This window comes from Scyliorhinus torazame, chromosome 18 (genome assembly GCF_047496885.1).
Source record: "Scyliorhinus torazame isolate Kashiwa2021f chromosome 18, sScyTor2.1, whole genome shotgun sequence".
NCBI classification, from domain to species: domain Eukaryota; kingdom Metazoa; phylum Chordata; class Chondrichthyes; order Carcharhiniformes; family Scyliorhinidae; genus Scyliorhinus; species Scyliorhinus torazame.
The window spans coordinates 87,095,447-87,110,700 of record NC_092724.1 but is presented as its reverse complement, the minus strand read 5'-3'; the positions used below and the strand labels follow the sequence as shown (position 1 = coordinate 87,110,700).

General features: G+C 59.3%; 1 protein-coding gene across 1 annotated transcript in view; it reads left to right on the top strand.

The window, feature by feature from the left end:
- The first annotated feature begins 1,373 nt into the window (after positions 1-1,373).
- LOC140395344 (HUWE1-associated protein modifying stress responses-like) overlaps positions 1,374-15,254 on the top strand; it is a 32,757-nt gene continuing 18,876 nt past the window's right edge. The window contains exon 1 of the mRNA XM_072482984.1: positions 1,374-1,695. Coding sequence (XP_072339085.1) covers positions 1,473-1,695 — 223 coding nt within the window. The 5' untranslated portion in view covers positions 1,374-1,472. The remainder of the gene's footprint in view (positions 1,696-15,254) is intronic.

Here is a 15,254-nt window from a genome sequence, read left to right as displayed (position 1 = left end):
AGCACAATTGCTTCACAGCTCCAGGGTCCCAGGTTCGGTTCCGGCTTGAGTCACTGTCTGTGCGGAGTCTGCACATCCTCCCAGTGTGTGCGTGAGTTTCCTCCGGGTGCTCCCACAGTCCAAAGATGTGCAGGTTAGGTGGATTGGCCATGATAAATTGCCCTTAGTGTCCAAAATTGCCCTTAGTGTTGGGTGGGGTTACTGGGTTATGGGGATAGGGTGGAGGTGTGGATCTTGGGTAGGGTGCTCTTTACAAGAGCCGGTGCAGGCTCGATGGACTGAATGGCCTCCTTCTGCACTGTAAACTCTATGAAATCTATAACGCTTACCCGGCTGAATGTCCTTGACTGCTGAAGTGTTCCCTGACTGGAAGGGAACATTCCTGCCTGGCAAGTCGCGCGCTCAAGAGCAAATATGGATAGGATGGGAAAACGGACCCCGGAAGTGTGGAAGATTTTAGTTTAGATGGGCAGCATGGTCGGCGCAGGCTTGGAGGGCCGAAGGGCCTGTTCCTGTGATGTACTTTTCATTGTTCTGATCTTTGGGTAAGTATTCTCCATAGCGGCCTTCAGGACGCATGACAATGCAGAATCGCCGAGCAGAAACCTATAGCGAGGTTCCGCACACATGAGTATGGCCTCAACTGGGACCTGGGATTCATGTTGCATTATTCCTCCTCCATTTTTCTCCCCCCTTTAGCCTGTGATTATCCCTCTCTCCAGTCGCTCCGTCTGGACCTGTAAAGACTTAATTACCTGCAAAGACTTGAATTCAAAGTATCGTCTTGCATCTTTTGACTTTGTCTATATATATGTTTCTGGAACCCACCTCTTCATTCACCTGAGCAGTGCTCCGAAAGCTAGTGATTTGAAACAAACCTGTTGGACTTTAACCTGGTGTTGTAAGACTTCTTACTGCGCTCACGCCAGTCCAACGCTGGCATCTCCATATCATGAAGGAGAATGGGAATAGGATTAAATTAGACAACTCATAGATATTTAAGAGGTTCTAAAACACTGTGGGAGGTCCTGAGGTTGAAAGGTGCTACACAAATGCAGCAGGTTGGCCCAATATCCGGGTACAGAGGGGTTTCTGTCGGTCAGATCACATCACGTGACGCCACAATCGGCCCTTTCCCATTGGACCTAGCGCAACACGTGATCTCAGACTTGGCAACGCAATGACGCAATGCAGCAAAACAACTACAATTCCCGGAAGGCATCGCGAAAATGGCGCCGGCGCAGTCGGAACAAACCGTATCCCCCGGGTCGGGGAGAGGGTGCGGCGCATGTGCAGTGCGACCGGATGGGCAAGAGACGAAGCACAGTTCTCCGGATGACGAACAACGCAGGCGCAGTCAGCCGGCCGCCGGATGGAGGCGGGGCCGAGGGGCCCTGCGCAGGCGCAGTGGGGCGCTGGCGGGTAGATTGCGGCTGTGCCGGGCGTCCGGGGCAGCGACTCCTGGGCCGCTGATGGAGGAGGTCAAGACTCCCAGTGAATCCGTAATGGCAGGTCACGGCCCTGAGAACTGGTTGTCCGGATGGGAGCGGCAATGCCTGGAGGAGGACGAGCGGCAGGGGCCTGGGCCCGGGGCGGCGGAGAGCGGGGCCGGCGGCATCGAGGCCGAGGCCCAGAGACAGCGGCTGTGGCTCTGCTTCCAGAACTCTGCCACCGCCATTGCCCAACTCTACAAAGGTACCCAGGGAAGGAGAAAAAAAAGAGGGGAAGAAAAAAGGAAGGAGGGGGAGGGGGAGGGGGGAGAAAAAAGGAAGGAGGGGGAGGGGGGAGAAGAAAGGAAGGAGGGGGAGGGGGGAGAAAAAAGGAAGGAGGGGGAGGGGGGAGAAAAAAGGAAGGAGGGGGAGGGGGGAGAAAAAAGGAAGGAGGGGGAGGGGGGAGAAAAAAGGAAGGAGGGGGAGGGGGGAGAAAAAAGGGGGGAGGGGGGAGAAAAAAGGAGGGCGGGGGGGAGAAAAAAGGAAGGAGGGGGAGGAGGGGGGGAGAAAAAAGGAAGGGGGAGGAGGGGGGAGAAAAAAGGAAGGGGGAGGAGGGGGGAGAAAAAAGGAAGGGGGAGGAGGGGGGGAGAAAAAAGGAAGGGGGAGGAGGGGGGGAGAAAAAAGGAAGGGGGAGGAGGGGGGGAGAAAAAAGGAAGGGGGAGGGGGGGAGAAAAAAGGAAGAGGGAGGGGGGGAGAAAAAAGGAAGGGGGGAGAAAAAAGGAGGGGGGGAGAAAAAAGGAAGGGGGGAAGGGGGGGAGAAAAAAGGAAGGGGGGGAGGGGGGAGAAAAAAGGAAGGGGGGGAGGGGGGAGAAAAAAGGAAGGGGGGGAGGGGGGAGAAAAAAGGAAGGGGGAGAAAAAAGGAAGGGGGGGGAGGGGGGAGAAAAAAGGAAGGGGGGGAGGGGGGAGAAAAAAGGAAGGGGGGGAGGGGGGAGAAAAAAGGAAGGGGGGGGAGGGGGGAGAAAAAAGGAAGGGGGGGAGGGGGGAGAAAAAAGGAAGGGGGGGAGGGGGGAGAAAAAAGGAAGGGGGGGAGGGGGGAGAAAAAAGGAAGGGGGGAGGGGGGAGAAAAAGGGAAGGGGGGGATGGGGGGAGAAAAAAGGAAGGGGGGAGAAAAAAGGGAAGGGGGGGAGGGGGGAGAAAAAAGGAAGGGGGGAGAAAAAAGGGAAGGGGGGAGGGGGGAGAAAAAAGGAAGGGGGGGAGGGGGGAGAAAAAAGGAAGGGGGGGAGGGGGGAGAAAAAAGGAAGGGGAGGAGGGGGGAGAAAAAAGGAAGGGGAGGAGGGGGGAGAAAAAAGGAAGGGGAGGGGGGGGAGGAGAAACATGGAAGGGGAGGGGAGGAGAAACATGGAAGGGGAGGAGGGGGAGGAGAAACATGGAAGGGGAGGAGGGGGGGAGAAACATGGAAGGGGAGGAGGGGGGGAGAAACATGGAAGGGGAGGAGGGGGGGAGAAACATGGAAGGGGAGGAGGGGGGGAGAAACATGGAAGGGGAGGAGGGGGGGAGAAACATGGAAGGGGAGGAGGGGGGGGGAGAAACATGGAAGGGGAGGAGGGGGGGAGAAACATGGAAGGGGAGGAGGGGGGGAGAAACATGGAAGGGGAGGAGGGGGGGAGAAACATGGAAGGGGAGGAGGGGGGGAGAAACATGGAAGGGGAGGAGGATGGGGGGAGAAACATGGAAGGGGAGGAGGATGGGGGGAGAAACATGGAAGGGGAGGAGGGGGGGGAGAAAAAAGGAAGGGGGGGAGAAAAAAGGAAGGGGGGGAGAAAAAAGGAAGGGGGGGAGAAAAAAGGAAGGGGGGGAGAAAAAAGGAAGGGGGGAGAAAAAAGGAAGGGGGGGAGAAAAAAGGAAGGGGGGGGAGGGGGGAGAAAAAAGGAAGGGGAGGAGGGGGGAGAAAAAAGGAAGGGGAGGAGGGGGGAGAAAAAAGGAAGGGGAGGGGGGAGGAGAAACATGGAAGGGGAGGGGGAGGAGAAACATGGAAGGGGAGGAGGGGGAGGAGAAACATGGAAGGGGAGGAGGGGGGGAGAAACATGGAAGGGGAGGAGGGGGGGAGAAACATGGAAGGGGAGGAGGGGGGGAGAAACATGGAAGGGGAGGAGGGGGGGAGAAACATGGAAGGGGAGGAGGGGGGGAGAAACATGGAAGGGGAGGAGGATGGGGGGAGAAACATGGAAGGGGAGGAGGATGGGGGGAGAAACATGGAAGGGGAGGAGGGGGGGGGGAGAAAAATGGAAGGGGGGGAGAAAAATGGGAGGGGAGGAGGGGGAAAAAATGGAAGGGGGAGGAGGGGGGGGAGAAAAATGGAAGGGGGAGGAGGGGGGGGAGAAAAATGGAAGGGGGAGGAGGGGGGGAGAAAAGGAAGGGGGGGGAGGGGGGAGAAAAAAGGAAGGGGAGGAGGGGGGAGAAAAAAGGAAGGGGGGAGAAAAAAGGAAGGGGAGGAGGGGGGAGAAAAAAGGAAGGGGGGGAGGGGGGAGAAAAAAGGAAGGGGGGGAGGGGGGAGAAAAAAGGAAGGGGGGGAGGGGGGAGAAAAAAGGAAGGGGAGGAGGGGGGAGAAAAAAGGAAGGGGAGGGGGGGGAGGAGAAACATGGAAGGGGAGGGGGAGGAGAAACATGGAAGGGGAGGAGGGGGGGAGAAACATGGAAGGGGAGGAGGGGGGAGAAACATGGAAGGGGAGGAGGGGGGGAGAAACATGGAAGGGGAGGAGGGGGGGAGAAACATGGGAGGGGGGGAGAAACATGGAAGGGGAGGAGGGGGGGAGAAACATGGAAGGGGAGGAGGGGGGGAGAAACATGGAAGGGGAGGAGGGGGGGAGAAACATGGAAGGGGAGGAGGATGGGGGGAGAAACATGGAAGGGGAGGAGGATGGGGGGAGAAACATGGAAGGGGAGGAGGGGGGGGGGAGAAAAATGGAAGGGGGGGAGAAAAATGGGAGGGGAGGAGGGGGAAAAAATGGAAGGGGGAGGAGGGGTGGAAAAAATGGAAGGGGGAGGAGGGGGGGAGAAAAATGGAAGGGGGAGGAGGGGGGGGGAGAAAAATGGAAGGGGGAGGAGGGGGGGGAGAAAAATGGAAGGGGGAGGAGGGGGGGAGAAAAATGGAAGGGGAGGAGGGGGGGAGAAAAATGGAAGGGGGAGGAGGGGGGGAGAAAAATGGGAGGGGGGGGAGAAAAATGGAAGGGGAGGAGGAGGGGCGAGAAAAATGGAAAGGGGGGAGAAAAATGGAAGGGGGGAGAAAAATGGAAGGGGAGGAGGGGGGGGGAGTAAAATGGAAGGGGGGGAGGGGGGAAAAATGGAAGGGGGGGAGGGGGGAAAAATGGAAGGGGGAGGAGGGGGGGAAAAAATGGAAGGGGGAGGAGGGGGGGAGAAAAAAGGAAGGGGGAGGAGGGGGGAGAAAAAAGGAAGGGGGGGAGGGGGGAGAAAAAAGGAAGGGGGGGAGGGGGGAGAAAAAAGGAAGGGGGGGAGGGGGGAGAAAAAGGGAAGGGGGGGATGGGGGGAGAAAAAAGGGAAGGGGGGGGAGGGGGGAGAAAAAAGGAAGGGGGGAGGGGGGAGAAAAAAGGAAGGGGGGGAGGGGGGAGAAAAAAGGAAGGGGGGGAGAAAAAAGGAAGGGGGGGGAGGGGGGAGAAAAAAGGAAGGGGGGGAGGGGGGAGAAAAAAGGAAGGGGAGGAGGGGGGAGAAAAAAGGAAGGGGAGGAGGGGGGAGAAAAAAGGAAGGGGAGGGGGGGGAGGAGAAACATGGAAGGGGAGGGGGAGGAGAAACATGGAAGGGGAGGAGGGGGAGGAGAAACATGGAAGGGGAGGAGGGGGAGGAGAAACATGGAAGGGGAGGAGGGGGGGAGAAACATGGAAGGGGAGGAGGGGGGGAGAAACATGGAAGGGGAGGAGGGGGGGAGAAACATGGAAGGGGAGGAGGGGGGGAGAAACATGGAAGGGGAGGAGGGGGGGAGAAACATGGAAGGGGAGGAGGGGGGGAGAAACATGGAAGGGGAGGAGGGGGGGAGAAACATGGAAGGGGAGGAGGGGGGGAGAAACATGGAAGGGGAGGAGGGGGGGAGAAACATGGAAGGGGAGGAGGATGGGGAGAAACATGGAAGGGGAGGAGGATGGGGGGAGAAACATGGAAGGGGAGGAGGATGGGGGGAGAAACATGGAAGGGGAGGAGGGGGGGGGAGAAAAAAGGAAGGGGGGGAGAAAAAAGGAAGGGGGGAGAAAAAAGGAAGGGGGGGGAGGGGGGAGAAAAAAGGAAGGGGAGGAGGGGGGAGAAAAAAGGAAGGGGAGGAGGGGGGAGAAAAAAGGAAGGGGAGGGGGGAGGAGAAACATGGAAGGGGAGGGGGAGGAGAAACATGGAAGGGGAGGAGGGGGAGGAGAAACATGGAAGGGGAGGAGGGGGGGAGAAACATGGAAGGGGAGGAGGGGGGGAGAAACATGGAAGGGGAGGAGGGGGGGAGAAACATGGAAGGGGAGGAGGGGGGGAGAAACATGGAAGGGGAGGAGGGGGGGAGAAACATGGAAGGGGAGGAGGGGGGGAGAAACATGGAAGGGGAGGAGGGGGGGAGAAACATGGAAGGGGAGGAGGGGGGGAGAAACATGGAAGGGGAGGAGGGGGGGAGAAACATGGAAGGGGAGGAGGATGGGGGGAGAAACATGGAAGGGGAGGAGGATGGGGGGAGAAACATGGAAGGGGAGGAGGGGGGGGGAGAAAAATGGGAGGGGAGGAGGGGGAAAAAATGGAAGGGGGAGGAGGGGTGGAAAAAATGGAAGGGGGAGGAGGGGGGGGAGAAAAATGGAAGGGGGAGGAGGGGGGGGAGAAAAATGGAAGGGGGAGGAGGGGGGAGAAAAGGAAGGGGGGGAGGGGGGAGAAAAAAGGAAGGGGAGGAGGGGGGAGAAAAAAGGAAGGGGGGAGAAAAAAGGAAGGGGAGGAGGGGGGAGAAAAAAGGAAGGGGGGGAGGGGGGAGAAAAAAGGAAGGGGGGGAGGGGGGAGAAAAAAGGAAGGGGGGGAGGGGGGAGAAAAAAGGAAGGGGAGGAGGGGGGAGAAAAAAGGAAGGGGAGGAGGGGGGAGAAAAAAGGAAGGGGAGGGGGGGGAGGAGAAACATGGAAGGGGAGGGGGAGGAGAAACATGGAAGGGGAGGAGGGGGGGAGAAACATGGAAGGGGAGGAGGGGGGGAGAAACATGGAAGGGGAGGAGGGGGGGAGAAACATGGGAGGGGGGGAGAAACATGGGAGGGGGGGAGAAACATGGAAGGGGAGGAGGGGGGGAGAAACATGGAAGGGGAGGAGGGGGGGAGAAACATGGAAGGGGAGGAGGATGGGGGGAGAAACATGGAAGGGGAGGAGGATGGGGGGAGAAACATGGAAGGGGAGGAGGGGGGGGGGAGAAAAATGGAAGGGGGGGAGAAAAATGGGAGGGGAGGAGGGGGAAAAAATGGAAGGGGGAGGAGGGGGAAAAAATGGAAGGGGGAGGAGGGGTGGAAAAAATGGAAGGGGGAGGAGGGGGGGAGAAAAATGGAAGGGGGAGGAGGGGGGGGAGAAAAATGGAAGGGGGAGGAGGGGGGGGAGAAAAATGGAAGGGGGAGGAGGGGGGGAGAAAAATGGAAGGGGAGGAGGGGGGGAGAAAAATGGAAGGGGGAGGAGGGGGGGAGAAAAATGGGAGGGGGGGGGAGAAAAATGGAAGGGGAGGAGGAGGGGCGAGAAAAATGGAAAGGGGGGAGAAAAATGGAAGGGGAGGAGGGGGGGGAGTAAAATGGAAGGGGGGGAGGGGGGAAAAATGGAAGGGGGGGAGGGGGGAAAAATGGAAGGGGGAGGAGGGGGGAAAAAATGGAAGGGGGAGGAGGGGGGGAGAAAAAAGGAAGGGGGAGGAGGGGGGAGAAAAAAGGAAGGGGGGGAGGGGGGAGAAAAAAGGAAGGGGGGGAGGGGGGAGAAAAAAGGAAGGGGGGGAGGGGGGAGAAAAAGGGAAGGGGGGGATGGGGGGAGAAAAAAGGGAAGGGGGGGGAGGGGGGAGAAAAAAGGAAGGGGGGAGGGGGGAGAAAAAAGGAAGGGGGGGAGGGGGGAGAAAAAAGGAAGGGGGGGAGAAAAAAGGAAGGGGGGGAGGGGGGAGAAAAAGGAAGGGGGGGAGGGGGGAGAAAAAAGGAAGGGGAGGAGGGGGGAGAAAAAAGGAAGGGGAGGAGGGGGGAGAAAAAAGGAAGGGGAGGGGGGGGAGGAGAAACATGGAAGGGGAGGGGGAGGAGAAACATGGAAGGGGAGGAGGGGGAGGAGAAACATGGAAGGGGAGGAGGGGGGGAGAAACATGGAAGGGGAGGAGGGGGGGAGAAACATGGAAGGGGAGGAGGGGGGGAGAAACATGGAAGGGGAGGAGGGGGGGAGAAACATGGAAGGGGAGGAGGGGGGGAGAAACATGGAAGGGGAGGAGGGGGGAGAAACATGGAAGGGGAGGAGGGGGGAGAAACATGGAAGGGGAGGAGGGGGGGAGAAACATGGAAGGGGAGGAGGGGGGGAGAAACATGGAAGGGGAGGAGGATGGGGGGAGAAACATGGAAGGGGAGGAGGATGGGGGGAGAAACATGGAAGGGGAGGAGGGGGGGGGAGAAAAATGGAAGGGGGGGAGAAAAATGGGAGGGGAGGAGGGGGAAAAAATGGAAGGGGGAGGAGGGGTGGAAAAAATGGAAGGGGGAGGAGGGGGGGGAGAAAAATGGAAGGGGGAGGAGGGGGGGGAGAAAAATGGAAGGGGGAGGAGGGGGGGAGAAAAGGAAGGGGGGGAGGGGGGAGAAAAAAGGAAGGGGAGGAGGGGGGAGAAAAAAGGAAGGGGGGAGAAAAAAGGAAGGGGAGGAGGGGGGAGAAAAAAGGAAGGGGGGGAGGGGGGAGAAAAAAGGAAGGGGGGGAGGGGGGAGAATAAAGGAAGGGGGGGAGGGGGGAGAAAAAAGGAAGGGGAGGAGGGGGGAGAAAAAAGGAAGGGGAGGAGGGGGGAGAAAAAAGGAAGGGGAGGGGGGGGAGGAGAAACATGGAAGGGGAGGGGGAGGAGAAACATGGAAGGGGAGGGGGAGGAGAAACATGGAAGGGGAGGAGGGGGGGAGAAACATGGAAGGGGAGGAGGGGGGGGAGAAACATGGAAGGGGAGGAGGGGGGGAGAAACATGGAAGGGGAGGAGGGGGGGAGAAACATGGAAGGGGAGGAGGGGGGGAGAAACATGGAAGGGGAGGAGGGGGGGAGAAACATGGAAGGGGAGGAGGGGGGGAGAAACATGGAAGGGGAGGAGGATGGGGGGAGAAACATGGAAGGGGAGGAGGATGGGGGGAGAAACATGGAAGGGGAGGAGGGGGGGGGAGAAAAATGGAAGGGGGGGAGAAAAATGGGAGGGGAGGAGGGGGAAAAAATGGAAGGGGGAGGAGGGGTGGAAAAAATGGAAGGGGGAGGAGGGGGGGGAGAAAAATGGAAGGGGGAGGAGGGGGGGGAGAAAAATGGAAGGGGGAGGAGGGGGGGGAGAAAAATGGAAGGGGGAGGAGGGGGGGGGAGAAAAATGGAAGGGGGAGGAGGGGGGGAGAAAAATGGAAGGGGACGAGGGGGGGAGAAAAATGGAAGGGGGAGGAGGGGGGGAGAAAAATGGGAGGGGGGGGAGAAAAATGGAAGGGGAGGAGGAGGGGCGAGAAAAATGGAAAGGGGGGAGAAAAATGGAAGGGGGGAGAAAAATGGAAGGGGAGGAGGGGGGGGGAGTAAAATGGAAGGGGGGGAGGGGGGAAAAATGGAAGGGGGAGGAGGGGGGGAAAAAATGGAAGGGGGAGGAGGGGGGGAGAAAAAAGGAAGGGGGAGGAGGGGGGAGAAAAAAGGAAGGGGAGGAGGGGGAGAAAAAAGGAAGGGAGGAGGGGGGAGAAAAAAGGAAGGGGGAGGAGGGGGGAGAAAAAAGGAAGGGGGAGGGGGGGGGAGAAAAATGGAAGGGGAGGAGGAGGAGGTGGAGAAAAATGGAAGGGGGGGAGAAAAATGGAAGGGGAGGTGGGGGGAGAAAAATGGAAGGGGGAGAAAAATGGAAGGGGAGGAGGGGGGGAGAAAAATGGAAGGGGAGGAGGGGGGGAGAAAAATGGGAGGGGGGGAGAAAAATGGAAGGGGGAGGGGGGGAGAAAAAAGGAAGGGGGGGAGAAAAAAGGAAGGGGGAGGAGAGGGGGAGAAAAAAGGAAGGGGGAGGAGGGAGGGAGAAAAATGGGAGGGGAGGAGGGGGGGAGAAAAATGGGAGGGGAGGAGGGGGGGAGAAAAATGGAAGGGGAGGAGGGGGGGGAAATGGAAGGGGAGGACGGGGGGAGAAAAATGGAAGGGGGAGGAGGGGGGGAAAAAAGAAGGGGGAGAAAAATGGAAGGGGGAGGAGGGGGGGAGAAAAATGGAAGGGGGAGGAGGGGGGAGAAAAATGGAAGGGGGAGGAGGGGGGGAGAAAAATGGAAGGGGGAGGAGGGGGGGAGAAAAATGGAAGGGGGAGGAGGGGGGGGGAGAAAAATGGAAGGGGGGAGGAGGGGGGGGAGAAAAATGGAAGGGGAGGAGGAGGGGGCAGAAAAATGGAAGGGGAGGGGGGGGGAGAAAAATGGAAGGTGGGAGAAAATGAAAGGGGAGGAGGGGGGGGAGAAAAATGGGAGGGAAGGGGGGGGAGAAAAATGGAAGGGGAGGAGGGGGGAGAAAAAAGGAAGGGTGAGGAGGGGGGGAGAAAAAAGGAAGGGGGAGGAGGGGGGGAGAAAATGGAAGGGGAGGAGGGGGGGGAGAAAAATGGAAGGGGGAGGAGGGGGGGTGAAAAATGGAAGGGGGAGGAGGGGGAGAAAAATGGAAGGGGAGGAGGGGGGGGAGAAAAATGGAAGGGGAGGAGGGGGGAGAAAAATGGAAGGGGAGGAGGGGGGGGAGAAAAATGGAAGGGGGAGGAGGGGGGGAAAATGGGAGGGGGGGAGAAAAATGGGAGGGGGGGAGAAAAATGGGAGGGGGGGAGAAAAATGGGAGGGGGGGAGAGAAAAATGGGAGTGGGGGAGAAAAATGGGAGGGGGAGGAGGAGGGGGGAGAAAAATGGAAGGGGAGGGGGGGGGAATGGAAGGGGGCAGAAAAATGGGAGGGGAGGGGGGGAGAAAAATGGAAGGGGAGGAGGGGGGGAGAAAATGGAAGGAGGAGGGGGGGGAGAAAAATGGAAGGGGCGGAGGAGGGGGAGAGAAAATGGGAGGGGGGAGAAAAATGGAAGGGGAGGAGGGGGGGGAGAAAAATGGAAGGGGAGGGGGGGGAGAAAAATGGGAGGGGAGGAGGGGGGAGAAAATGGGAGGGAGGAGGGGGGGAGAAAAATGGGAGGGGGGAGAAAAATGGGAGGGGAGGAGGGGGGGAGAAAAAATGGGAGGGGAGGCAGGGGGGGAGAAAAATGGGAGGGGAGGAGGGGGGGAGAAAAATGGGAGGGGAGGAGGGGGGGAGAAAAATGGGAGGGGAGGAGGGGGGGAGAAAAATGGGAGGGGAGGAGGGGGGGGAGAAAAATGGGAGGGGAGGAGGGGGGAGAAAATGGGAGGGGAGGAGGGGGGGAGAGAAAAATGGAGGGGGGGAGAAAAATGGGAGGGGAGGAGGGGGGGAGAAAAATGGGAGGATGGGAGGGGGGGAGAAAAATGGGAGGGGGGGGAGAAAAATGGAAGGGGGGGAGTAAAATGGAAGGGGAGGAGGGGGGGAGAAAAATGGAAGGGGAGGAGGGGGGGAGAAAAGTGGAAGGGGAGGAGGGGTGGAGAAAAATGGAAGGGGAGGAGGGGGGGAGAAAATGGAAGGGGGAGGGGGGGAGGGGGGAGAAAACTGGGAGGGGGGGGGAGAAAACTGGGAGGGGGGGGGAGAAAACTGGGAGGGGGGGGGAGAAAACTGGGAGGGGGGGGGGAGAAAACTGGGAGGGGGGGGAGAAAACTGGGAGGGGGGGGGAGAAAACTGGGAGGGGGGGGGAGAAAACTGGGAGGGGGGGGAGAAAACTGGGAGGGGGGGGAGAAAACTGGGAGGGGGGGGAGAAAACTGGGAGGGGGGGGAGAAAACTGGGAGGGGGGGGAGAAAACTGGGAGGGGGGGGAGAAAACTGGGAGGGGGAGGGAGGGGGGGAGAAAAATGGAAGGGGAGGAGGGGGGGAGAAAAGTGGAAGGGGAGGAGGGGTGGAGAAAATGGAAGGGGGAGGGGGGGAGGGGGGAGAAAACTGGGAGGGGGGGGAGAAAACTGGGAGGGGGGGGAGAAAACTGGGAGGGGGGGGAGAAAACTGGGAGGGGGGGAGAAAACTGGGAGGGGGGAGAAAACTGGGAGGGGGGGGAGGGGGGAGAAAAATGGAAGGGGAGGAGGGGGGGAGAAAAATGGGAGGGGAGGAGGGGGGGAGAAAATGGGAGGGGAGGAGGGGGGGAGAAAAGTGGGAGGGGGGGAGAAAAATGGAAGGGGAGGAGGGGGGAGAAAAATGGAAGGGCAGATGGGGGGGAGAAAAATGGAAGGGGAGGAGTGGGGGGTGAAAAATGGAATGGGGGGAGAAAAATGGAAGGGTGGGGGGGGAGAAAAATGGAAGGGGAGGGGGGGAGAAAAATGGAAGGGGTGGGAGAAAAATGGAAGGGGAGGAGTGGGGGGGGGGAGAAAAATGGAAGGGGAGGAGGGGGGGGAGAGAAAAATGGAAGGGGAGGAGAAAAAAATGGAAGGGGGAGATGGGGGGGGAGAAAAATGGAAGGGGGGAGAAAAATGGAAGGGGGGGGGGGGAGAAAAATGGAAGGGGAGGGGGGGGAGAAATATGGAAGGGGAGGGGGGGGAGAAATGGAAGGGGAGGGGGGAGAGAAAAATGGAAGGGGAGGAGGGGGGGAAGAAAAATGGAAGGGGAGGAGAGAAAATGGAAGGGGAGATGGGGGGGAGATAAATGGAAGGGGGGGAGAAAAATGGAAGGGGAGGAAGGGGGAGAAAAATGGAAGGGGAGGAGGGGGGGAGAAAAATGGAAGGGGAGGAGGGGGGGGGAGAAAAATGGAAGGGGAGGAGGGGGGTGAGAAAAATGGAAGGGCAGATGGGGGGGAGAAAAATGGAAGGGGAGGAGTGGGGGGTGAAAAATGGAAGGGGAGGAGGGCGGGGAGAAAAATGGAAGGGGGGAGAAAAATGGAAGGGGAGGAGGGGGGGAATGGAAGGGGAGGAGGGGGGAGAAAAATGGAAGGGTAGGGGGGGAGAAAAATGGAAGGGGGGAGAAAAATGGAATGGAAGGGGAGGGAGGTGAGAAAATGGAAGGGGTGGGAGAAAAATGGAAGGGGAGGAGTGGGGGGGGAGAAAAATGGAAGGGGAGGAGGGGGGGAGAGAAAAATGGAAGGGGAAATGGGGAGAAAAATGGAAGGGGGGGAGAAAAATGGAAGGGGGGGAGAAAAATGGAAGGGGAGGGGGGAGAAAGAAGGGAGGGGGGAGAAAGAAGGGAGGGGCAGAAAAAAGGAAGGGGAGGAGGGGGGAAAGGAAGGGGAGGAGAAAAAGGGAGGGCGGGAGAAAAAAAGGAAGGGGAGGAGGAGGGGAGAAAGAAGGAAGGGGAGGGGGGGGAGAAAGAAGGAAGGGGAGGGGGGGAGAAAGAAGGAAGGGGAGGGGGGGGAGAAAGAAGGAAGGGGAGGGGGGGAGATGGAAGGGGAGGGGGGAGAAAGAAGGAAGGGGAGGGGGGAGAAAAAAGGAAGGAAGGGGAGGGGAAAAAAAGGAAGCGGGGGAGAAAAAAAGGAAGGGGAGGGGGGATAAGGAAGGGGGGGGAGAAAAAGGAATGGGAGGATGGGGGGGGAGAAAAAGGAAGGGTAGGAGGGGGAGAGATAAAAGGGAGGGGGGAGAAAAAGGAAGGGGAGAAGGGGGGGAAAGGAAGGGGAGGAGGGGGGGAAAGGAAGGGGAGGAGAAAAAAGGGAGGGGAGGAGAAAAAGGGAGCGGGGGAGAAAAAAAGGGAAGGGGGGAGAAAAAAGGAAGGGGAGGAGGGCGGGGGAGAAAAAAGGGAGGGGAGTGGGGGAGAAAAAAGGGAGGGGAGTGGGGGAGAAAAAAGGGAGGGGAGTGGGGAGAAAAAAGGGAGGGGAGTGGGGGAGAAAAAAGGGAGGGGAGTGGGGGAGAAAAAAGGGAGGGGAGTGGGGGAGAATGAAGGAAGGGGAAGTGGGGCGAGAATGAAGGAAGGGGAGAGGGGGGAGAATGAAGGAAGGGGAGTGGGGGAGATTGAAGGAAGGGGAGGGGGGGTGAAAGAAGGAAGGGGAGGGGGGGAGAAAGAAGGAAGGGGAGGGGGGGGAGAAAGAAGGAAGGGGAGGGGGGAGAAAAGGAAGGGGAGGGGGGAGAAAAGGAATGGGAGGGGGGGCGAAAAGGAAGGGGAGGGGGGGCGAAAAGGAAGGGGAGGGGGGGCGAAAAGGAAGGGGAGGGGGGGCGAAAAGGAAGGGAGGGGGGAGAAAAAGGAAGGGGGGGGAGAAAAAAGGAAGGGGAGGGGGGGGAGAAAAAAGGAAGGGGAGGGGGGGAGAAAAAAGGAAGGGGAGGGGGGAGAAAAAAAGGAAGGGGAGGGGGGGGGGGGAGAAAAAAGGAAGGGGAGGGGGGGAGAAAAAAGGAAGGGGGAGAAAAAAGGAAGGGGAGGATGGGGGGGAGAAAAAAGAAAGGGGAGGAGGGGGGGAGAAAAAAGGAAGGGTAGGAGGGGGAGAGAAAAAAGGAAGGGGAGAAGGGGGGGAAAGGAAGGGGAGGAGAAAAAAGGAAGGGGAGGAGGGGGGAAAGGAAGGGGAGGAGAAAAAAAGAAAGGGGAGGGGGGGAGAAAAAAAGGTGGGGGGAGAAAAAAGGAAGGGGAGGAGGGGGGGAGAAAAAAGGGAGGGGGGAGAAAGAAGGAAGGGGAGTGGGGGAGAAAGAAGGAAGGGGAGGGGGGGAGAAAGAAGGAAGGGGAGTGGGGGAGAAAGAAGGAAGGGGAGGGGGGGAGAAAGAAGAAGGAAGGGGAGGGGGGGAGAAAGAAGGAAGGGGAGGGGGGGAAGAAAGAAGGAAGGGGAGGGGGGGAGAAAGAAGGAAGGGGAGGGGGGGAGAAAGAAGGAAGGGGAGGGGGGGGAGAAAAAAGGAAGGAAGGGGAGGGGAAAAAAAGGAAGCGGGGGAGAAAAAAGGAAGGGGAGGGGGGAAAAGGAAGGGGAAGGAGGGGGGAGAAAAAGGAAGGGGAGGAGGGGGGGAGAAAAAGGAAGGGGGAAGGAAGGGGAGGAGAAAAAGGAAGGGGAGGAGGGGGGAAAGGGAGGGGGGGAGAAAAAAGGGAGGGGGAGAAAAAGGAGGGGGGAGAAAAAGGAGGGGGGGAGAAAAAGAAGGGGGGGGAGAAAAAGGAAGGGGGGGAGAAAAAAGGAAGGGGGGGAGAAAAAAGGAAGGGGGGGAGAAAAAAGAAGGGGGGGAGAAAGAAGGAAGGGGGGGAGAAAGAAGGAAGGGGGGGAGAAAGAAGGAAGGGGGGGAGAAAGAAGGAAGGGGGGAGAAAGAAGGAAGGGGGGGAGAAAGAAGGAAGGGGGGGAGGAAAGAAGGAAGGGGGGGAGAAAGAAGGAAGGGAGGGAGAAAGAAGGAAGGGGGGAGAAAGAAGGAAGGGGGGGAGAGAAAGAAGGAAGGGGGGGGAGAAAGAAGGAAGGGGGGGAGAAAGAAGGAAGGGGGGAGAAGAGAGGGGGAAAAGAAGGAAGGGGACGTGGGGGAGAGAAAGAAGGAAGGGGAGTGGGGGAGAAAGAAGGAAGGGGAGTGGGGGAGAAAGAAGGAAGGGGAGTGGGGGAGAAAGAAGGAAGGGGACGGTGGGAGAAAGAAGGAAGGGGAGGTGGGGAGAAAGAAGGAAGGGGAGGTGGGGAGAAAGAAGGAAGGGGAGGGGGG